General features: G+C 41.0%; 1 protein-coding gene across 3 annotated transcripts in view; it reads left to right on the forward strand.

The window, feature by feature from the left end:
- Window positions 1-327: 327 nt before the first annotated feature.
- Window positions 328-25,155, forward strand: part of rtn3 (reticulon 3) — a 39,819-nt gene continuing 14,991 nt past the window's right edge. The window contains exons 1-4 of one of the 3 annotated variants that reach the window (XM_049567523.1): window positions 328-633; window positions 8,469-8,516; window positions 14,211-16,874; window positions 23,753-23,960. In XM_049567523.1, coding sequence (XP_049423480.1) covers window positions 543-633; window positions 8,469-8,516; window positions 14,211-16,874; window positions 23,753-23,960 — 3,011 coding nt within the window. In that variant the 5' untranslated portion in view covers window positions 328-542. The remainder of the gene's footprint in view (window positions 634-8,468; window positions 8,517-14,210; window positions 16,875-23,752; window positions 23,961-25,155) is intronic. The other 2 variants (XM_049567521.1, XM_049567522.1) reach the window with 2 other exon arrangements.

Genomic DNA, 25,155 nt, shown 5'->3' on the forward strand with positions numbered 1-25,155 from the left:
ATTCAGAGCAGGTATAACATGGTGTCTGTGTTCAGGAATATTCCTCTTGCTGCCTTCAATTGCTGTCGAATATCTTTTCATCGATTATGAACTTCACAATAAAATGACAAATTCCGACTAAAACCGTCGGATTTATTGATATAAGAATATATTTTTAAAAGTCAGAGAGGATAGAGGTAAAGTCGATGAGCAGTGTTGATTAAAATAGTTTGATGGTTTTATGGTATTGTACTTGAACGCAGATACAAGTCCTGTTTGTCAGGTTGAAGATGAGATATCGGAGCCTAAGCGGAGACCTTGAACGCCTCTCACCCGACATGTTTTTCCCCTCCTCCATTAGTCCGCCTTGTTTCCCTCCATCTCTGCTTATCTGTCAGTGCTCGGACGTTGCGTTAAGGTGCGGATCCGAGTCCCGCTCTTGGGGAAGATTTGAGGAAAGTCAGACGACATAAACGTCTTCAAAGGACAGTATATACGAACATTGTCATTGAAACGACAGACATTTTACCGCCTTTGTGCAGTTGCTTTGAAACTACAGTAAAATGGATCCAATGACTCAGTCCGCCCAGATATCATCGTCGCAAGGGTTTGCCGATGGACAAAATTCTGCTGCCAAAGAATCAAAGCTGTCCGGTAAGAAATAGCCTGACGTTAAGTTAGCTAGTCAAAGGTCAATTGTAAGTGAGTGTTTTACCATTAATTACGATTAAACCATATGTGTTTCGTATTTATTTACAGCATTAATAATTTCATAGATTTACGTCAAGTCCATAACGCAATAATTCAACTTGGAACAGTGGCTACTGTGATACCGAAACCTTTCTCCTGTATTGTGTCTGTTGTTGGCCTGTGCCTGGTTGTCTAAGCTTGTTTAAGCTGTAATGGGAAACACCTGTGGTAGTGAACTTATCCGGGCACACAGCTACCAATCATGCCCTGTGTAGCTTTGGCCTGCCCCTGGTACATGCCGTGGTCTTTTATGGCGATAACGCCACGCAAAACCTCTTTTTGTCAGTCTGTCAATTTAAAGTCCGCTTGTTGATAAGCGTCAGCCACAGTCTATGGCCATTGTTGTAAAGCATGAGGAAAGACATTTACCCAACAGTATATATATGTTTAACTAAGCAGTTAAACACAGAATTATGGGTGGACGCTGGCAGCTACCGAGCAGCATGATTATATCTAACAATAAAGGAGACTGCGTGATTAGCAGGGCTAACATTACTTTGTGAAAATACAAAACAAAGAAATGTTATTAAAATACATGCTTGTTGGTGCATATGATGTGAGCCGAATTGAAATCTATATCCAAATGACTGTTAATGTAGTCTTACATCATACTCTACGTGATGTGTATTTGTTTATAAGTAAATTGAGGTTAATTGGCAGTTTTCACAAAAAGCTTTGGGGTGACAAAGCGTTATCGGTGCTAAATGTTGCGATGCTCTGCACTGCAGATGCATTGTTACTGGGCAACTGCCAGTGAAGGGAGGACCTCTTAAAGGCACATTGCCCTTATTGTTTTCAATGTCTTGATAATATTAACAGGCCCAGAACAAAACATTCACTTAGTACCAACATTCACTTTTGTCTAATAACTATCACCACCATCACCAGTTTTTGAATGTTTTTAGGTGTTCAGGTTCCACAGTCTAGACGAGCCTAATTAAAACAAAGGAACTGTGTTGTCTCCCAGGGTCTTATTGACAGGTTATTGTGCACAAGGGAGTGGCAGCTTCACAATCAGTGAGTGTGTGTAGCCTCAGTGAGCGAGTTTATGTTGGTGTGTGTTAAGCTGTCTGATTTGAACCCCGTGGTTCAATCAGCCACTACATCTCAGCCATTTGAAAATCCTTCAAAGCCATGTTCTGTTAATCAGAAGGATTGTATGCTTTGAGGAATTACAGCACATGTGGTCATGGGCGTCAACTGGATGTGGCAGGGTGTGGCACATGATGCAAGGTTGAGTTTTGATTTGGTCTTGAAGTTGATACAACGAAGGAGAAAAAAATTAAATGATAAGTCTAAATCTGCTGGGACACCAGAGGAATTACACAAATTCACATCAGAAAGCATTTTGGACAACAATTCCTGCCTTGCTTGGAGTCATGTGATGTGATTAAGAACTCATGACAACAATGACCAAATTATATTCTATTATAATTATAATTTAGTCTTATAAGTAATTATGAATGGCTCCAGTTTGTCCCATACAATTAGCAACCACAAGCAAGTTTGGAAATTTGATATAAGATAGTTTTATATAGCTCATTGGTTTTAGGTTTAATAAAATACAGAGGGGGTTCATACAGTTGTGACATAATCGACAAAGGCAGAGCTTTTTGTGAGCTTCTGTTAGAGCTAGTTTTTGTCTGTGATTTTTAAGGTAGCCTCCAGAAAACACAGCTGTTAAAATGAATAGTTTTCTGGCGGCCCTGACCAAACTCAAGCATTCAGTGACGGATACCAGACTTTGCCTTCTGCAAACCTTAGTCATTACAGCACTGCTGAGTCACTTCAAAATATAGGCTTTGGGGCCTACTCAGTCTGCATCAGTGACATATAGAAAGACAGCGCTCACAGATGTGATCCTCCTACTCGGAAATACTTTTGCAAGGGTTGGCAATGAATGTCTTTTTTTTAACTTTTATATTTTAAGAAATGTTACAGAAATATCTGTATTTTATGGACTCATTTTCATTTTAAATAAAACCCACAAAGTGATATATTGTGAAATCAACAGCAAATATTTTATATATTATGAATTCATCTGTAAATAATGTTATGATTGTGTTTAGGCAGACAGGAACTATGATGTTATTACAGGATGAAAATGTAAAATAGTTAAAGGAATGTAGTTAAGCTCAGTGAAACATCTGCATTGTTTCCTTCTCAAAGAGTAGCTGTTATTAGCTGCAAAGACATACAGGCCTTTACTTGGAAACAGGCTCATATTGAAGAGACATTATTGAGCCTAAATTTTTCCTGCTGGATAGATATATTTTTTAGCATATTTTAGAAAGTAGCCTCCCCATTCTCTTCTCTGCCCCTGTTTTTAATTTGCTGTTTGTTAAAAACTAAAACAACAGTTTTAAATTCACCAGGTTTATTAGATCATAGTTAAAGAACTTAGGTTTTTTTTGTTTTTTTTTTTTACCCTATTTTCCCATGTGTCTAAGTGACTAATGAGAATAATAATTTTTTTAATTGGTCCGGTATTGAGCAAGAGGGCTGCAGCTGGCAGCAGAGAAACAGGCCGCAATGTAACCACTTTGGGAATATTCACAGTGGCGCAAATGTACATCCACTGTAAGTGCTTGTTTTTTCCACTGACAGGCTCAGGCTGTTATTTTTAGTGTCTGATCACATTATTGAAAGGATCCATACAAAGATAGACCTTTTTAAAGGGGAAATATCCTTTATTATTAACAGAGAAACAGCCCCACAATTACTGTTACCAAAGTCACCAGACACAATTTAAATAAACAGTAATTCTAGCATCTATAGAGCCATCATGTTTTTACATCTAACTGGGGGAATTAAGTTTATTTCAACCAAACAAAAGTTAGCAACTGTTGAAGCTGTGGAAAGACAAACCAAGACGGTTTTTGTGAATTTTATTTTGCTTCTGTGGACTTTGAAAGAAGTATATTTTACAATGCTAAAATTACTGTTTATTGAAATGGAGTCTGGTGGGTTAGGCAATCGCAACTTTAGAGCTGTGTCTGGTCAAACTAAAAGGATCTTACTCTTTACCAAAAAGGTTTATCTCTATAGGGATCCTTACCATAATTTTATCAGACACTTATAACAACAGTCCAACTGTGAGTGGCAAAAACATGCACTTTTAATGGGCGTAAATTGATGGTGCATATTGCCCTTAACTTTACAGTGTAGCCTGTTTCACCACTGCTAGGTGTAGCACTCTAGCTCAATACTGGATGAATGTCAAAAATTGTTACCTACAGTTACTTACACAAAAACATGGGAAAACAGGGTCTAGGTTGAAAAGTACCAAAGTTAACCCGTAAGCTACTGTCAGTTATACTCACCACTTCTTGCACATTAAGACTAGCCAATGGCATTTAATCCGAAACATCTATAGGAAGTGCTGATTTGCAATGAAAATAAACATAATTAAAACACACCCAAGACGAAAACTAGAAATAATTAGTCGATTAAAAACATCTATCTCAGAAAGAGGACATGTTGACATGAGTATGGTGGTGCAATTCTGTACATTTCCATGATTCTGGAAATACTACTACTGAATACTGAATTATCCTGAGACATTGCCACATAACTGACATGTAGTCTTTATGTCAAAGATGTGCTTCTGTCCATATTACTCGGGTTTTAATGTAGTATAGTAAACTACACTAGGTTTATTTTTCAGTCTGAGGACGTCACAGCTACCAGATGGCCTGGCCCGCCTTTCCAGCCTCTGTCTGAGGCTGGGCCCATTTCACTTGACTTGCACACTGATGAGTGACACAAGTCACAAAGGAAGTGGCACACTTCAAAATGAGGACCTCATTTCTCAAACTACATTGCATCAGATGTTCAGGGAAGATAGCCTTTGAATCAGTCTCTGTATTGCAGCATTACATGTAATCTAAACAGTGCTTTTTTTGTAAAAGGTACTTTAGACTTAGTAACAGATTGTTGCAGCATCAGACACCTAACAGTAATCCTCCACTCGCAGTTTGATAAGTGTAGTTAGCTGTTTAGTTGTTTCTGTGCTCATATGTCCTCATAGGAATGTTTTAATATGACCAGTCTAACCTTTACTGGGGACATCAGACCCCACCTTTTGATTTATTGCCTCTCAGAGAGTGTTCACTGATGAAAGGGGAGAATTATGTTCCTTTCCTCTGCTCTGGTAAAGTTTACATAACACTTTACTATTTTGATGAGTTAACATGATTCCAATGACTGTAATTAGCAGTAGTATCCCAAACTTAGCAATGCACAGTTTTACTAATTAACACACATTTCTTTTTTAACCTGTAATCTGCCTGAAAATAATTGGTTACATGCAGGGGTATGATTCATTTATTTCATTCATTTTTGTGTCATTCTTATCAATGCTGTTTAATGAACTCATGTTTTAGTGATGTGAAAATGCTTTTGGTTCATTAACCAAGAGGTGCTGCTCACTGTAAACCACTTGAAAGTGAAGCACACCAGCAAAGCCTTAAGGAACACGGAGTTCTTTCAGCCTCCCTCTCCCTCTGCACTTTTCTTGCCAAGTCAACCCTCCTCCCTCCACTCCCTGCTGGAGCGGACCATATCACTGAGGTCACAGGAGGCAATTGGATAGCCCTCAGGGGTGGACAGTACAGGATAAAGCAGCAGGGCAGGAATGGCAGGAATGGCAGGAGACCCACCCTGCACCATCACTTCCATTAGGAGATGAGCCTAAGAAGCCAGAGTCCAGTGGCAAAGCTGACTCCTTACTTGTGTCTGGCCATGGCAGTTTAAACACAGAAGAATTGTAGTATTTGAAATGTACACTGTAGCTGCACGAAGGTAGTCTAATCCTTGTTCAAGACTCCAAAAATGACCATTTGTACAATTGGATATAGCTTAAATCTACATTACCATTTATACATTAAAGGAATAGTTTGAAATTTTTTGTTTATCTTTTTTTTTCAAGTGGGGTTGTATGAGGAACTTAGAGGCTGTTACCTGTGTATTACATGCAGCAGATGTCAGTCGGTATGCCCCCCAGTTTGGAGAAGCAGGCAGGATTACTGACACAGTAGCTAAGCAACATACTGTTGTGGACAGGGGGTGGCTGACATACTGTATTTTACCCACCTAAAAAAAATCAATATCACTTAAAGTGTACACTATATTTAGAATATTTTCACCACTTTAGCTTGCTGTCAAACAATGATTTCTGATGGAAATCTTAAACTATTATATTGCTCTATCCTGAGCCAGACTCCATACAAAAATGGTAATTTAACATCTCTGAACGGAGGAGCAGCTGGTCTGCTGCTGCCTCTGCCTCTGCCTCAATCACTTTGTTAGTTTGTGTTATTGTGTGACTTGGGCATTTTAAAGGTTAGTACGGACTCACCAAAGTCACACAAAAACACAGATTAACTGATTGAGGCAGCAGGAGCCCAGTAGCCCCATGTCCACTGAGCTAAAATGACTGTTTTTCTCAATGTAGTCTGGTGACTTTCATTAGAGCGTGGATGGGGAACTGAAGCCATTAAGGGCTTCCCCGTTGGAAAGGGCAGTAAGGTAAGGTAAAGCGGTAGACATACTCTATAGTGTACACAGTTATTGATTGATTTTTTTTTTTAAAGGTGAGCCTTTATTTAAGTGGCCAAAATACATTTTGCTGCTGCCCCCTGTCTGTCAGCAGTATATTGCTTAGCTTCCATGTCAGTATTCTAGCATGGATAAGTACCCCGTACAACCCCACTTAATATATCCAAACCATCTTTTTTTAACAATGGATCCAATTAAAATTTGTAGTGACAAACCCACAAAGAAACCTTGCCATTATCTTTAGCTCCGCAGATATTTTCAGCCTCTTTAAGCTCATTATTTTTGGGTGTGTGGCCCACAGACTTGGAGCTCTTAAGCTTAATTTCTTAGCTAAAAAGGTCTGGTCAACTGGCTGTTCGTCACTTGTACCCCACCACTCAGTAGACAAACTAAGTTGGCATCCTGTTGTTGTCGTAAGAAAGTGAAGCATCTAGCAGCTAAAATGGCAGATAATTTTCGCCTAACTATAGATGTATATAGAAACCTAACCTTAAAGTAGAATGAATGTTGGACTCCTGCAGTGGCAAGAAATAACACCAGTGGATGCTACCATTATTTTGTGTCTGCTGGGATTGTAAATGGAGAACCATCAGAAAAACTTCACAGGGGGGACGTCATAGATGTTTTGCTTTCAGCTTGTTTATTGACTGATCCAGCAGCTCTTTTATACTCCTCTGCTCTGGCTGCATACCGGTTGTTAGACATTCTAATTTCTAATGTGTTTAGTCAGTTCTCCATATATTCAGCTTGGTTTTTGTCTCTCTCTGCTGTGTTCAGAACACCATCACATGCACTCAAGTTGTTTGTCGTCCTCTTCAGATCTGTATGTTTGTGTGTTTTTGTTTCATTTCCACAGCTTCACATTGGTCAGATACCAACAGAGTGCCTTTGTACAGAAAATATCCCAATCTGATATGTATGTGCAGATTTGTCAATAGTGAAAGTGTTTTTTGATGAACCATGACATTTAAGCATATTTTTAATGTTAATGTGCCCAAGGATGTCTTGTATATACATATATTTTTAAGGGACTAGCATCTGCTTGCAGCCTTCTGAATTCAGCCCCCACGAATTTGCTTCTTTCAGATGTGAAATCACAAGTGAGATTTTGTGTTTGCATTGTAGTTGAAGAGTAAAGGTGTGGCGTGTTAGTAGGGCAACAGCCATGTGAATCTGAGAGATGGAATGCCGCACTGCAAGGGCACACCAACACCAACCTGCCCAGCCTGTAGAGACTGAAGGGAGACGCCCCACCTCCCTTAGCAAACCTGAAACTCTCACACATCTTCAGTCTTTACCCATGACTCAAGGTATTTTTCTCCTGGCATTCCCAACCAGTCTGATGACAAAGGAGAATGAGGTGTGAACTGCTAATGGCATCCCCTTGACCATGACACCTCAAGGATGTAATGTGCTCAAACATGAAATGGAAAATGGTTGCTTGCTCCTTGACCAGGAGTATGAGGACTGTAACATTCCTGACTGCACTCTTCTGGTTTCAGGCTTCACATCAGATGTTGGATTCTGGTTGCAGGGATTTGCTCCCATTCAGCCACAAGAGCATTAGTAAGGTTGGGTGATAAGGTCAGGTTCACAGGTCAGCACTCCAGTTCATCCCAGAAGGTGTTGGGTGGGGTTAAGGTCAGGGCTCTGGGCTCTGTGTTTGCAGGCCAGTCAAGTTCTTCCACACTGGGGTGTTGGACACATAGTTAAGGCCATATATTGTAGATGAAATCTTTTGGCCCTGCTGGTTTTTACTGTAGCAGCATAAACCATGGGAGTATTAAAGAACTGGTGGTCTTTTGGTTGTAGTTGATTTGTTGGAAGCACTTCTGTTTGCTCATTGCAACACTAAAGCAAAGTGAGGTGTGCTTTTAGTGGAAGTGTTTTCTAATGAAACTTGCCTGCATAGCAAATTTAAGTGCATGTGTTAAAGTTATTGTATGTTTACTGAAGTAAACAATGAGAGCATATGCATGAGGCAACTCTATTAACATCAGTATTTTCTGGTCTTTATTTTTTGAAGTGGTTTTGTATAGCATGTAGAGTTGTTAAAGCTGGATAAGATAACTCTTGTTTTCTTTTGATTTGACTGCCTTTCTTTGAATGGGTTCAGTGGACAGGACTTCTTTTCTTCCTCTTCTGTGATGATCATTCTTCTGTCCTTTTTATTTTTTCAGATTCCTTTCTTTCCTCTTCGCCTGTATCTCTCATTCAGTCTCCTCAAGGCAAGTGTATGGTTCTCTTACGCTGCTCGCCTGCTCTCTCCCCTCTGTCCTGTACTCTCTCGCTGGCCTGCTGCTGTACTGCTCTACTTCATCCCTCTTTCTAGTGCCCCTCTCCTGCTTGTAAGAGTCCAATAAAAATAGAACGAACCTGCAAAGTTACCAACAACATGATGAACTGTAGACCTAACCCCAGCTCCTTTCCCAGCTCGACCGACCTTTACCCGCCCCTCCTCCTACAAACCTTGTCAAGGAATTCCATCTGTTTCCAACATAACTGACCCCTTAGTTGCTGCACTAATTGTAAGTTAGCCAGGCAGCACAGCTCCTCCTGTTTTCAATGACATATGGTATTGGTAATTTTCTTCGCCACCCCCAACCCTCACTGTAACATGAGATGAAACCTTTCTAGCTCCTGCTATAAATGGCCATCTTGCCCTATTGACAGGTTACATTGTTAGGGCTCCAGGGAATGTATCTGTGCATAGCCATAGTTTGAACAGTGGACGTTGAACTTTTAAATGTATTAAATTGACATAAATTACCAGCAGCTAAGAGTACAAATCAAAACGAGTCTGTTTGTTTCAGAATTCACTGCTGCTTGTTCTCACCGATGTCCAGAATCTTTAGAGATGCCAAGAATTAGACTAGTAAAACCATACCTTTGCAGCTCCTAGCAACCTGATCCATTTCTGTTTAGGCCATCGCCTGAGCAGCAGAGATTAAATCAATAGAGCTTATACAGATATTTACACATGTGATACAATTTGTGCCTCAGGTGCCATGGAGGTGATTGATAAAATTGGCATAAATCACCAGCAGTCACTAACACGAATCAAGACAGTCTATGGCCATTTCAGAATTTACTGTTGCTTGTTCTTGCCATTGTCCAGAATCTTTACAGATGCCAGGAATTAGACTGGTAAAACCATGCCTCCGCAGCTGCTAGCAATCTGATCCATTTCAGTTTTCGCTGCCTGCTAGCGAGCATTATTTAGGTCAGCAGCACTCACTGTAGGTTCAAGATAATCCCAAGATTGCCACCTTATTTTAAGAAAGCAGAGAAGTTCAAGTTCACATTGTGCGCACAAGAGCAGAAACCTAAAATTGGATCAGGTTGGCATCCCAGGGGGCACCAGCTTCCTGCTGCCCTAGTATCCAAGCCCAAGCTCCCCTCAGCCCGAGTAGCAAACCGGGCCCCCAGAGGATGAGTGGCACTGGAGATATCATCCACCGCCCAGCGGCCTGGGCCTGCCATCGCCTGTGGCTGCTCACTTGCCCTCCACCCCACTATCTGCTTATGGCTTTGTAGGCTTTGTGCATGTCTCACATCCTTGCTTAAGCATTAATAAATAGGTTTTCTTTTACCAGTTTTGCTTCTTTATTTTCTGATTCTTTTTGTGCTGTGATTTCATCAGTCTTAGAAGTTGTGTGAACAAATGTGAAAGTAGTGATATATTAGGATAGATACAGATGAGGGTAGATGATGACATGAGCCACAAAGTATTCTTAGTCACATGTTACTATTACACACTTATATCACAGGCATCCAACCTATTCACTCTGTAAGTGAGGAACGACATGACGTGACTGCACCCTGTGGAGTTTGAACTCTTACAGACTCATCTACTTCTCACCAAGGATGTCTGACTGTAAAATATTTTATCAGTGAATCAGTGCTTGTATTGTCAATGTAGATGCTTTCATCTGTGATCTTGAGATATTCAGTTTGGTGTATACCACTTAATGAAATTTGAGTGACAAGGAGACAAATGGTTGTGATCCTCCTCAATGTATAACCACTTCATCATGGTGAGTTGAGATTATCTCATGACATATTCTGATCCCAAAGTCAAAAACAAATGCAAATGATTTTGCTACACAGGCCACATATATAATCACTCAAATCCAGTTACTGCAGGGAGCAGATTACATAAATCAGACGGGGAAGGCCACTGAGGCCTAATTTGGCAGATGGCACATGACTAGTGGCTTAATACAAAGCAAAGTTGTTGACAGCTTTATCTGAACCATGCTCATAAAGCTGCTCCTGACTGATAGTCCCTTTGGAAGTCTAGGTTCCAATCACGTAGCCCAGGCTCTGTCTAAAATCTGTGGATGTATTCACAGAGCATGAGCTGTTTTGGAATTTGTTTACTAGTGCAAAGCCAAAGGACTACAACGCTGTTGGTGAGATGGAAAGTCCATTCATGTGGCCTAGTTTGAACAAGGCATTGTATTGTGGCGCAGGGGAGGTGGCAGTCCAAGACAAAGTGGACCAGTCAGTTGGACCTCTGTGGAAAAGTCTGTGTCTGTACAGTGGTAGGGGAGGGGTGGGGTTATGGGATCATGCTGACAGCACAGCTAACATTGCAAGGTTCACTTGAAGTTGGAAAAATCTGGACCTGGCATGAAATAGACCAAACCAGTGTTTGTTGAAGTACCTTTTTAAAAGACCTCAGTGGGTGACAGTTAAATCAGTCGGTTGGAGGTTGGAGTTCAGGTTGAGCTGGGCAGCTGATGTTCATTTCCTAATATAGCTGCCAATTCCCTGTCATAATAGCTTGATGTTAGGTGACACAGGAGATCATTGGTGCTGAAAAGGATCATGTGATTGTTGGAACAGTTGCTTAGAACATCTTTAGATCTCTGTGGCCTCCAGGGCAGCTAGGGGCCACATGGCTTGGGAAGGGGGCCTTGCCATCATAGTGATTGTAAAAGCAACCTCAGCTGTGCGGCTGAGGAAATGGTGGTGCTGAAATGACCTGATTAACTGCACTGGGAAAGCAGTATTATCTAACTTTTGGCATATTTTTCACCAATTTGGTATGAGAGCATTACATAATTTTGATGTTATAATAGGCAGCTAGCAAATACTAATTATGTTGCAAGTAACTGACCGCAACAATGAATTCAACTCTTCTGAGTGTTCGTGTTTAACACATTTTTAAGATTTCTCACCTTCATCCTGTAGTGTCTGAAAATAATGTGCGGAAAGCGTTAATTGATATCCACTTGTTGTTACATGGTTCCTTGTCACTGGTGTTTGGAATTTGAAACAGCAATGGAGATCTGTAAGGAGAGCAGGAGGAAGTAAAATATCTAAGTCAGGCAGTGGCGCTTATCTCAGCAGATGACAGTTTTAGAACTGACACTCAAACCTGGCCTATACCTACATCTTTAAGACCCGACCTAACCCGACTAGACAGGTACTGCCTGATTTCAGACCTCAGCTTGACCTGCCTGATTCATTACTGACTGTTAGTTTGCCAAGCTAAAGCGGGGTTTATACTTCTGCGTTGAATTGTCATAGGTTTTGGGTAGTGGTGTACTTTACGCCATAGCCTGACATGCAACTCCTCAGAAATGTAACTACATGTTGCAGTGACACTGACCTCCTATTATTTGTGTAACTTGTAAACCATTTCCATTCGCGGAAACCTGAAGCTTTTATATATTTCTATTCCACAGATAAGACACAATAAATTGTGAACATAATAAAGCCTCCACAAAATAGCATTTGAAGGCTTGTGTAAGATTTATCCTATTTATCTCCGGGCTCCATATGAGTCAAGGAAAAGTCTGCTGGCCTAATTTATGCAATATATAATGTCATAGGCATATGCTAATTATGTAAACATGTTGCATATGAGGGGAAAAATGTGTCTAGCAAAAGACAGTTCTTATGTTGTGAACCTTGTGAGATATAATGGAGCCAAATTTTGCAATTTTGTTATTTTGTTCAATGTTGCCATTCTTTCCAGCTTCATATGAGAAGATCAAAAGTCTGCTAGGCTAATTTATGCAATGTAAAATGTCATAGCCGTAAGCTAATAAGTTAGCATGTTGTATACATGGGGAAATTGTGTCTAGCAAAAGACAGTTCTTTTGTCGGTGAACCTTTTGATTTATAAAGGAGCCAAATTTTGTAATATTTTCATCTTTGTTAAATGCTGCTGTTGTTCCCAGCTTGATATGAGTAGACTCAAAGTCCTCAAGTTGCTAGGCTAATTTATGCAATGCCAAATGTTATAGGCTTATGCTAATAACGTTAGTATATTGTATATTTGAGCTGTCTACTTGGCACATGCACATAGACAATTGGCACAGTCAGGGAAATAAAAGCACATTTCTAAACAAAAAAAAGGAAAATTATTAACTTAAAGTCACCTGAGCCTGAACACTAAGTAGAACACTAGGCCATATGTTTCATCAGTGGGTCAATAGGCAATGATTGGTTTAACACACCCCACTTGCTGCAGTTGCACTCTTTAGATGCTGTTTGCTCAGTCTGTCAAACAAGAATGTTACGTTACGAAAGTTGATATGGCATTGTCAAGATGGCACCCATTCCATATATATCTCGTACGGGCTGGTTCTAAAGGAATGTGAAGCTCAGGACAATTTATTCACAGTTTGACAGCCATTTGTTTTGTAATGGATATCTATGGCGAAACATTATTGCAGGGGAGCCACCGGTAAAGTGTTACTTTAAAAATATCTATTAATTTCCAAACTATCAGATGAGGTAATGAACCATGTGGCAGAGTGGGCCAGCCTCTGTTGTAGATGGCAAGAGAAAACCCTGTCATAAAAGAGAGAAGAGAGGTTGACAAATTATTAAAATATTTTTTGCATCGTGGCTGTGAGTGTGTGACTGTCTTCATTCACACAATAGAAAACACTGTACAAGAAAATCACTATGCAGCGACATCAACCTTTACTTTACAAAAAAAATAATAAATAAAATGAATTATATTATATTCTGCAATACAAAAAAGGCCTTGGAGTAAGTACAGGCAGTTTTTTTTTTTATCTCTGTGACATTTGGCTTGTTTTCTTTTCTTTCTTTCTTTTTTTTTTTTTTTTTTTGGAGGCATTTTATATCTAATTTCCATGTTACTTCAGTTTTGTTTAATTCCATGGTGATCTCTGTTGAAAGTGCCCTATGTGGTAACCAGTAGCAGATATAATGGGATTAGACAATTAAGTGTCACCAGTTACAACCTTTTCTCCTTTTTTGTGACATTTTTTATTTTGTTTTTTGTAAAATTGATGTGGGGGCTTAACTTAACACACATAACCAAAAAATACTTGGGACTAACATCAAATTACATGAAACTAAGAGAAGAATAATTGATAACTATTCTGGGTTTTGAAAAAAATCACACACCATCTCCTTATTTATTTCAGCTACATATGTATGAAGAGAACCGGTTCCAAATCAAAACCTTTTCAAAAGTAGTAGTTATGAAAGAAATAATGTTAACTGTTCACAAACAACCAATCAAATGAACACTATCAAAAAGAAATTGCTTTCAAGCCTGCAAGCGTATAGCAAGTTATCTACTTACTATACAAATTGCAAGTGACATGCAGTCCCCACAGCCACATGTGGTGAGATCAGTGAGATTTTATTTCTTTTGCTGCTTCATCTGATCATTCAGATAACTTAAGTTGCCATACTGAGTGCTGCCTGATGGCAACTTTGTGGAGTAGTTAAGAGCAGCATGCAAAAACTGAAGATCATCCATTATATGAATCTGCCTTCCATGACGCAATGCATGAATGCTTGGGCTGCAACATTAAGGCCTCGCTGAATAATATTAGAAGTGCATGGGAGTTTAGTGCCTGTGATTTACATGACCTCCCCTCCTTTTTCCCCTTGGCTGTCGTTCTTCATGCTCACCAATGCAGACAAAAGAGTGGTCCTGGGCTCGGACAAGCCCTGCGAAGGTGTTGCGACATCCCTTCGCTTTCCTTCTCAACCTGGCTCATTCACTCCTGGTAATTATGGGAGTGAAGCAGGTCCGCCGGATGGACAACCGGACTCACCGATAAAGACGTCTCCTGTATCGGAGCGAATAAAGGCATTGGAGGCACTCGCTGCCAGAAAGAAGGAACCTGATTTTAGAAGCGATGGAGGTTACTCTCACTTCAGAGACCGCCATCACGAAAAATCTCCCACGGAGACCTCCAAAACTCCCACTGAGACCCCTAAAACTCCCACTGAGACACCCAAAACTCCCACTGAGACCCCCAAAGTTCCTACGGAGACTGCCAAAACTCCCACTGAGACCCCCAAAGCTCCTACGGAGACTGCCAAAACTCCCAGTGAGACCCCGAAATTTCCCACTGAGAAATTCACATCACCTGTCCAGAAAAGAGGAGGTTCTGCTGATCAGGAGTCACCAGAATCCCCCTTTGAAGTACTTGGAGATTTAAGACAAATGAATGAATTTGAAGAAACAGAAGAGTGGATGAAGGCCCATTTACCTCCTGTGCCAGACTTTGATGCTGTAAATTTAATCAAAGGCACCCTGACTTCAGACAGTGTTGCGTCAAAAGAGGAGAAGGAGCCTGAAATGGTTATACCAGATGCTCCTGCTGCTTTTGCCGGTGTCCCCGATGCTTTCATGGATTCTCCTGCTGAAGCTCCAAAACTGAAGGATGAGTTCAGTGATGCACAGAAACAGACGAGTGTTGAGGAGGAATCAGAGTTTGACCTCAGCTTCTTGCCAACAGCCTACATGTGGGATCAGCAGGAAAAATCAGGTGCCCCGGCCCCATCAAATCTTGATTCAGTGCTTCCAGCCTCACCTGCACCTCCTGCAGGCTTTGGCGCACCATCTCCTCCCGTCTCTCCACCAGTTGGCACGGATGCAAAACAGAGTGTTTTGGATGACAAGAAGACCAAGTGGACCGGAGATCTGGAGCCTCCAGAGGCAAGCGAAGCGGACAGCTCAGGAGAATCAGACGACACTGTCATTGAAGATGGTATCACTGTTCCTGCTTCTGTTCCTCCTCCATCTTCTGATACGGCAGTTTCAAATGATGCCACCACTACAGCTGCTTCCGCAGCTCCCAATATTTCCTCTGAGGAAAAGGAGACTCCTCCACCGAAGTCTGAGAGGAAGCTAATGCAGGTTCCAACAATAAACGTTATTGAGACGGACGAGCCAAACTACAGTGATGAGGAGATGGAAATGGAACTTGAGCCAGAGGAAGAAGAGGACTATGAGGTTGTAAAAGACCCCGCTAGAGAGGCTCCAAAAACCACAGAGCCAGAGGACGGTAAAAATGAACCACCCAAAACACGCCCCATAGAAACTGAATTCATGGAAGGCTACTCACCTCCATCCTCACCTGTGGACTCTGATGCTGAATACTCTCCTAAACACAAAATATTGAAATCTCTTCCTGAGACAGTACATCAGGAATCTGCATCAAAACCTGAGGCTCTGCCCAATGAAGCACTATCTGAAAAATCACAGACCACTTCCAACCAAGTAAATGATGAACCCTCCCCTTTCACAGTCACAAATGAAGAAGTGGACTTCCCAGACAATGATGATGAGTGGTCAGATGAAGCACAAGATATTTTGGTCAGCAAATCAAAGGTGGATGAAAAGAGCAACACAGCTGCAGAAGAGGCTTACATGGAGACAGCTCACCTTCCTAAAACCAGCTTCATGCAAGATGATATATATGACAGGCAGTCATTTGATTATGATTATGATGCATCTTCTCCCTTAGATGACATTGATGACAAAGGGTTACACAATGCCAAGGAGCGGTTTCTTTCTGATCCTACTCAAATCCATGCTGAGCCACTGAATGAAAGCAGTCGAAATCTGGACGATTTCACGTCACTAAATGATGACGAAGCCTTCCCCAAGCCAAGTCAGCCATCTCTAAGAGAATATCCCCAAGACCCGTATTCCTCTTTTCAAAGTGAGAAACAAGATTTCAATAAGACGACTACCACTGACATTGTTACAGATAATATGGCAAATGGCAACTCCCTTCCAGCACACGAAATTGGCTCAAAGATCCAGCAGGACACAAAAACGGGTCACAGTGCACCTGACACAACAAGCAACCCAGAAAGCGTTGAGCCTGACAGCTCCATTTCTGAGCCTTCAGATAGCTTTGTGGAGTTTATGCGAGAGTGCCTGAAATCAAGGCAAGATGAAGAACCTGACAACACACACCAAACTTTTCCTCCCAAGAACAACCTGCCTACTTCCCAGTCCCCTCCAACCATGGTGATGGATCTTGAACAAGAACAGCTTACGATCAATGCTCTCAAAGAACTGGGCAGCAGTCAAGAGGAGGAGGAGGAGGAGGTGGAGGTGGTGTCTCTCCAGTCGAAGGTTCCTGACCTAGGCAAAGCAAATCCCAATGCAACATCTACACAGCAGTCTTCCTTTACCTCAGCACCTAATCCTCCATGTCCCCAAAGCAACCGTGTGGTTGACAGCACATATTCCAAAGAGGTAGAAGCCATTGACGAATGGGTGGCTGAAGCCTATCATCTTGCTGAGCATGTGTTGACAGCAATACTAACCCACTTATCAGGTAACACCTCTTCCTTACGGGCGGTAGGCCTTCTGACCTCATGCAGTCACCTCAACAGGACCCCTTACCTCACTTGCACCTTGTAACTGCCTGCTCCTTTTCAAAAAGCATCTGTTTTTAGATTTTGTATGTATGAACAGGCTTTATGGTAAGACAAACACCCATTTGGTGATTACAGACGGATCTCTTTCCAGCCATCTGCTTCTTTTGGCTTGGTGACAGTGGCCTGCCCTTTGATTCGGGGGGCTAGTCGCCACTTCTTGTCACCTGTCAGCAAAGACTTATACTAAGAGCATAAAGGCCTTCATATTCCTCAAATGAACTTGGTCAGACATGTATAAATTCAGGTGTTTATAACAGTTCTTCAAGGCCACATTCTGCACTTTCATAGTGTCCCTTTTAAAGGCATGCATAGTGTTGTGCTTAGTTGTACACCCAAAACCCAAAAGTGAAGAAGTAATTGTGTGAAGAGGCACACCTGGCCACTAACATAGGCGTGCCAAGCAGGTTGTTAAAAATAAATAAATAAATAAATAAATAAATAAATATGTATGTGTATATATATATATATATATATATATATATGTGTGTGTGTGTGTGTGTGTGTGTGTGTGTGTGTGTGCGTGTTAGTGAAAATTAAATCTAATTTTTTTTGTTGTTGTTGGTGTACCCGACCAGGCCAAAACCACAATATTAAAACTAAATGGAATGTCCATTGGAGGTTCAGGTTAGAAGCCTCTTGGATGAGGTGCACAGTGTCTTGTCACCTCAGTACAGTTAGGGACGGAAATCCCCAGGCACTTCCTGATTCAATTTGATTACAATTCAGAGGGCTACAAAAGGATTATATGTGCACATTGAGGCATTCAGTTTTGTGGAGATAAGTTACAAGTTAACTAAGTTGAGTTCTGCCTCTTTTGTTCCGTCAACATCATGTTTTTAGCAGACATTTAGATAAGTGATTATTGACATTAAATAAGTAAATTGATAACAAATTGTCCGCATCGCAATGCATCTAAGAATTGATTACTTCCCCCACCCCTAAGTACAGTACCGTATTTCTATGTCTTGTCACTTATTGTCCAACATAATAATAGTATTTCTGTCATAAATTAATATCTGCTGACCAATATGTTGGTCAGGCTCTAAAAGGAAGTGTAGTTGCTTGAAATTGAACTAGGTTCACTGGTTTTGTGAGACTTTGACTGTAGATTAGCGAAATGGTTGTTTGTACAGTTTTGTTTGTTTTATCGTTGAGATGATAACATTTTTATCACACAATTTTCAACAGTTTACTGGTTACATGTCACTTATTGTCTCTTTCATTCCAAACCACTTACAATTTCGCAAAGTTTATCTCAGGAGAATGTAATTTTGTAGATTGAGTTGATCATGAGTACATTCCATCATCATCTGGCCTGCACTAACACAACCCATAGTCAGAAATGCAAATTATTACAGCATGACAGCACTTGTGCTGACTAAATGTCAAAATGCAGTCAGGTAATTCGAGCAGGGGTTCTCGTGTCAGAATATCTGAACACCTTATACAACAAGGAATACTGACACAGCTCCTTGGGAGAGCCACACCTCTCAGTGTCCAGGGAAATCCCCTTTGGACTTACGCTAAACACTAAGTGGCATTTCATAGTAATCATAATAATAATTATATTATTGGATGTTACATTGCCCAGTCCTGGTCACACTTTTGAAGAGATTCTGTCAAGTAGTTAGTTATGTATGCATCTATAGAATATAATATAGAAAAGTCTTGGTCTTGACAGACATACAGGTTTATTCGACAGTATACTAAAGCTGTAGACACTGCAGTTGGCACAGAGATTATAGTAGCCAAATCCCAGTGGAGTGTGCTATATGGACACAAAGGCTGCATATGGTCTAGTGATCCCCACTCCATTTGAGCTTTTGACCCTGTCCTGCCCTCTGTCCTTTACAGCTCGGCAGTGGTCCATTGACAGAGAGTGGGTGGGGGTTTAAAGATGGCGCCCAAGTGTTGGCTTGCAAGAACCTTGAAAGTCACGGGGTACAGTCAATCCCTAGTGTCAGGTTTCTGTCTTGATGCAACTTTCCACAGCACTCTTGATGAAGACTGTGTCATGATGACAAGGCATGACACAAAAAGCAAAGTTATGCAAAATTAATATCTCTCTAATTATTTTTGATGTCGTTATTCATACTCTGCTTTCAGGCAAGATGCTATCTCTGGAAATTAGTTTGCTGTCAGTCATCACTTGTCCAGTCCTCCTCTCTTCCTCAAAGTCCAGCCATCCATTTTCCTCTAAAAACTGTCATAAATATGTGAGCTGATCTAAACCACCTTGTATCATGCACCCCAGCTTACTGTGATTATTACTCCTCATTTAAAGTTGACCAGTGCAAGGGCAAAGTACTGGCGGGTATTATTTTTCAGGAGTCCCATCAGCCAGTTCTGCAGTACCCTCCCCTTCTCTGCAAACATGATCTCAATTCCACACACGCATGCACAGAGGCTGGTATGCAGACAGTAATCCTAACGCATTCAGTGGTTCGTCTACATGTGTTGAATATTTTAACCTAGAGTTGGCACAGCAGAGAACAAAGTGCTGGTGCTCTGGCAACCAGAAACTAAAAGCCACTTTACAAAAGAGACAAAAGTTCAGCTTTATTTTAAAGCTGTTATATTCACTGCTCCGGGAGGCTTGTTGGCCATGCATATAATGTAATTGTTATCTAATTGTGATAATAAAGACTTAGTGTTAAAGAAGAAACCCTGTTTTGTGTCGTGTTCTGTAGAGGAGCCTGTGTTGTTGAATCCTCCCCCTCCAGCATTGAGCTTGAGCTATTTTAGTGCTTCTCTGCAGTGCTGCTCCACAACTCTGCTTATTAGGCGGAGGGGAGTTTGTTTCAGTCGGTCTCCCTGTTGTCATGATGGATATGCTAGACGTTTGCTGCATTGCCACACAAGCTTTTGGTCAAAAATTGTCAAAATTCTGTCACAGCCACCTGTCAGTGAAATCCACACTGCGGGAGCCATAATTGACTCTCTTAATTTCTTTGTGGGCTTGTTCTAATACCAGACTTGTTGTCAGGGCCTTACAGATTAGTTTGAATCAAGCATTCCATTTGTGGTCAGATTTGTGTTAATCCTCCACGTGAAGATTTGTAAAGTGGAGGAAAGGCACATGTAAATACTTCAATCAAACAAAACCTGTAATTGTGTTTTGTATTTGACTCTCACTAAGTTTTCTGTCATGGACCTGTGATGTCTTGTTTGTTCAGGTTATTATCTTATTTAGTCAGAAGGAATTACTTAAGTCATAATGTGTACGGTAATGGGGTCACATGAAAAATAGAGCAAGCTTTGAACAGGCTTAATGGCTTGTTACTTAAAATAATCTTATTGCCACATACTCCATTGGAACAGTTAGTAATTAATTTACACTGCTCATAATGTGTTATGGCTGCCCATCATTGTTTGGGTTTTTTAGCCAAACTTAAGACGTAAAAAACTAATTTGAGACCGCTAGATTACTGTTCGTACCTACTGTAAACTCGGACTTGTCAATCTCACCGTTGAAAAGCAGAAAAATAGCTTTATTTCAGCCTGTAGTCTTTCTGAATCTGCAATATGTTAGTCTGGTGGTTTAAACTTGTGTCCTCTCACAGTGTTGGTGATTAAAAATGGAGTTTCAGTCCTTTCAGAGAAAGCTGCGTTGAGTTGTTTGACTGTTTACTTACAGCACAGTTACATTCACAGATAACCGACCCTCCTGCCTGCCAGTCAGACTGCATCAACCCATAGACTTTCTCGAGGGTGTCCAGTGGCTGCTCACTCTGCTGCAATTCAGTGGTTAACAAGTGGAGCTAGCTGCTAACAGCCACCGCTGCAACTAACAAACTCCACAAAGCCATTCAGACACACACAGCTGCTTATTTTCTGCTGAATTACAGATTACAGCTTGTGTTAATTGATGCTGTGAGTGTTTTGCACGCAAGCAAGCACAGACTAGTTACTGGTGTTTTACAGTCCAGTCTTATACTACTCATATGGAATTAGAAAATAATTGCAAGCACAGACAATTTCAACTTCCTAGTTTAAAGCATTTTTCTATTACGTTTTACTGCCTTATAGCCCACCACAAACATTGTAGTCCCATCTCATCAACAAAGAATGAAACATACATTTTGTCATAGTCGTTATTATCAAAGATCTAGTTTTAGCTTGTCAGCGTCTTCTCTTCATCATAGAAAAAGGTTATTGAAGAACATTTTTTTGTCATTTTTTTGTTTTAGTCAATGACATTGTGTCCTATCTCAGCTACCAGTTTAGAGAGAACATTGGTCCTGAAAGTCCACTGATGGGATTAGGTATGATTGTATACAGTATGACTGTGCCAAGTTGTCTGTCTGCCATTATGCCCACTGTGAGACAAAATAGCAGCTGGCTCAGATTCAGATGACATAGACAGGTCATGCCTATAGATTTATTTACTCCATCGGTGGTGACAACACACTGTACACTGTACAGCAAGACTTTCAAGATCTGAAAAAAGTAGATGGATTTTTTGTGGAACATATGACATCATTTAGCTAAAAGCAGGCAAATGTGCTTGTAGTCTCAAATGGTGCAGTGTGCTTACCTGCATGAGCGAAGTTTGTGCTTCTGATAATAACCAGTAGAATCAAGTTAACACACCATTAAACTAAGGATTAGCAAACACCTTTTTTGTGTTCTTAAATGTGAATTGGCACTTATGATGCCAGTAGAAGGGTAGTTTTAGTGTGTTGGTTGAGTCTGTTTGTGCTCCTGTAGGCCTGCGATTGTGTGTGTGCAGCTTTAAGAGCAGCACAGTGAAAGCAGGCCACTGCACCTCAGCAGCCACTGGGACCTGAGCAGAGTAGAGCCAGGGCCAGAGACTGAGAGACAGGGACAGAGAGATAATGAACGAGGGCCGTCAAGCTCCGGCTGCCTCCCTGTGGGTACCGGCAGCAAAGCATGCTGGGAGGACACGCACCCCTGCAGTGCAGGGTGAGGAAACCCCGCTCATTGTTGCTGTCAGATGAAACATTCCATCTCCAGGGAAGTCTGCTTTTTTTTCCCCAGATGACAACTGTGCAGTCTAATGTTGTCATATGTTATAACAAAGGGCTGTATGAATCCATTTGTGCCCAGTTGTCAGTCCACTAACTTAATGGATGAAAATGACATTGTACCTGAGTTAAGAGGTTTTCAGAGTCTCATTGTAGATCAGCAGACAGAATGAGGAACAATAGAGTTCTGTTTGTGTTTGAGCCTCACAGCAGTGCTGCTGCTGCTGCAGCTGCTTTTCTCTCACAGACTTATAAACAGCTCCAGCTCTGGCTGTGCTGAGCATTATGCTTGTTTTTTGAAATGTCAGACAAGCCATGTGCTGATAGTAAATATAATGCAAAATGACATTTTCATTAACATTTATCTCCAATTCATCTAAATATGTTAAACTAGGACAGTGATTTACTAACAGCCTGCCATTTGTCAGATCATTGCCCATTTTTACTATGCTGCAATTAAGGATGACAACTAATTTTGTAAACAAAAGAGAAACAAATGTTAAATAAGGTTTCTGCAACAAAGAATGTGTGTGAGATGTGCATCTTTGGGCGTGTGTGTATGAATCTGCGTGAACCTGAGCTCTGTCTTCAGAGCTTCACAACTAACGTACATTTGTGAGGGATACCAGATTGCATGCATAGATGACAATAATATAATCACAGACCTCCAACATGGTGGCCTTAAGAGCCTGCTGCAAGTCTATATACCTACTGGTTTATTAGATAAACTGAAATTGAATCCAATTCATTACAACAGCCCTGCAACATATCTTGTATTTATGAAGCTTACCATGTAAGCCAGTGATGAGTTTTAGTTGACACTTTGTAGTGGTGATAATTCATTAATTTCATGGTCATTGTTTTAGGACTTTAGATGGTTGTGGTGTCATATTGGACTGCAGTGTTTCTAATGTTCTCTTCATCCACATTTACTAACTGTACACAAGACATGTCTAATATATAGTTCAACTTCTACCTGCTTTGAAATCCTGTCACGGTCAGGAGCAGGAAAATAGCTCAAGGTATAAAAATGTCCTCTGGATTCCACACTAAGTTAAAGTTGGGCTGGTGAAGGCTCATCTATGGGCAAAATATGTGCATTAACAACACGGGTCACTTGGATTTTGGATTTTTGCAGTCTGTGACCCATGAAGAAGCTAGTAGCTTTGGCTGTTGTCAGTTTCCTGTGATGTGAGACTGAAGGTCCTATATACCGTGTGTTCCCATTAAATTAGCTGGGGCACTGAAGCATGAACCATCCTTGAGGCGTCAGCCCACGTGGTTTCCCCCACCACTTACACGAGGCTTTTTTTAAATACACCCTTTTTTCCCCACGCAGAGGGAAGGCGTGGCAGTCAAAGAGAGCCAGCCCATTCTAGCATTACATAACCACCTTGTATAGAGGCGATCACTTCTGCATGCACAACTCCTCACAGGACATGCATACAAACATGACGTGCCTTTATAGCAGCATGCCCTCCTCAGTTATTCTCAGCTGCAGGTGCTAAAGGAGATTTATGGTGTATATTTATGTTTTATTGGGCCAGAGTTGCAGAGTTGGAGTTTTGCTCCAGGCCTGGCACATAGACATACTGTAGTTCTACTATCTCTTTTTTTTAAATTATAAATAAATAAAAAGTCATTATAGGTTTCTAGGTTATTCATACGTGGCTGGGTCTTAGGACAAAGCATCATATTGCAACTAAAGATCATGATATCTCATTGTATGTCAGTTCTGAGCAAACTGCTGTGAGTCTGACCCCGTCCCTCTAACCTCTCCTCTGCAGTGAAGGACCTGATCCACTGGCGAGACCCCAAGAAGTCGGGCTTGGTGTTCGGGGTGTCCATGCTGATGCTGCTGTCGCTGGCAGCCTTCAGCGTCATCAGTGTGGTCTCCTACCTGCTGCTTGCCCTGCTCTGTGTCACCATCACCTTCCGCATCTACAAGTCTGTTGTCCAGGCCGTGCAGAAGTCCAGTGAGGGACACCCCTTCAAGTAAGACCAAATCCTCTCTAGACATTCAACACAGCCTTACTTTGAGCTTTTTCTCCCTGTTGTCTAGGGGATTAAGAGCAGAAAAAAATTACTGTGATGCTCAAACTGGCATAGTTTCTCTCAAAGTGTTATTTCTAAAAAAGAACATTGGTTACCAAATCAGTTTATCAACCCCATCAAGCAGAAAGGGCCATCAGTTTATTCTGAGTTGCTCCTTAAATATTTGTGGTGTTCTGATATCTGTTGATCTGTATGTAAAGCGCTTCTTCTTTTTCACATTAGAAAAAAAAATACTAGTTAAACTTGAAGTGTTGATATGGAAATGCATGAAGAAAACTGCATTTTAAAATTCTCATTAATTCCAATATCTTAACATTTCTGAAACACAGTTTCTGAATGTGAAGACATGAGACTCGTTTAGAGGCTTATAGCAGCTGAAGTAGCAGAAATGCCAGGAATGCTAGCTAGGCCGCTAAACGCTATGGGACGCACACTGAGAAGCTTTGTACGTGCTGCTGCAAAGTTTGCAGCACTCCAGAAGAAAACATTCACCCAGAAAAAAAGATTTAATATCCTACCCTTCTATATTAAATAATGTAAGGAGCATACATTATTGATTGTGATATATATTAACTCATTGCAGTGCACTGAGCCAGGTTGCCTCCTTGCACTACCACATGTTTTAAACCACTGCCTTGTCTAAAGCATTATACTACAGGCAGCTCTAAAGACTACCCAGTTTCAGAGTGTTAGAGGGCAGCCATGGCATCAAGGCCTGATGTAACCTCTGCCTCCTCTGCTTTTATTTATAGAACAACTTTTATGGCGAGGCCAGAGTTGAGAACACAGCTCCTCTTCAAAGGCACAACACTAAATCCTCCTCATAGATTTTTTTTAGCCTTTAAACCAGATAAAGCAGATAAGGAGACAATGGGAATTGATTTATTGTTGTGAAAATAGCACAGCTGGAATATCTGTGAGGTAAAAAGATGCAGTTGAGGCTGTGTGTGAGTATTTTCCTGGGTTACCCACTAGGGTTGCAGCGGTATGAGATTTTCACTGTATAACCGTTTCAGAAAATATCACTGTTTCACAGTATTATCAGTTACAGTGACCCTTAAAAGAAGACAGGAGTTTTTTTTTTTTGTTTGTTTAACAAAGACTTAAATGTAGATAAACCATTTTTAAAACAGAA

Source organism: Epinephelus fuscoguttatus, linkage group LG23 (genome assembly GCF_011397635.1).
Source record: "Epinephelus fuscoguttatus linkage group LG23, E.fuscoguttatus.final_Chr_v1".
Lineage (NCBI taxonomy): Eukaryota > Metazoa > Chordata > Actinopteri > Perciformes > Serranidae > Epinephelus > Epinephelus fuscoguttatus.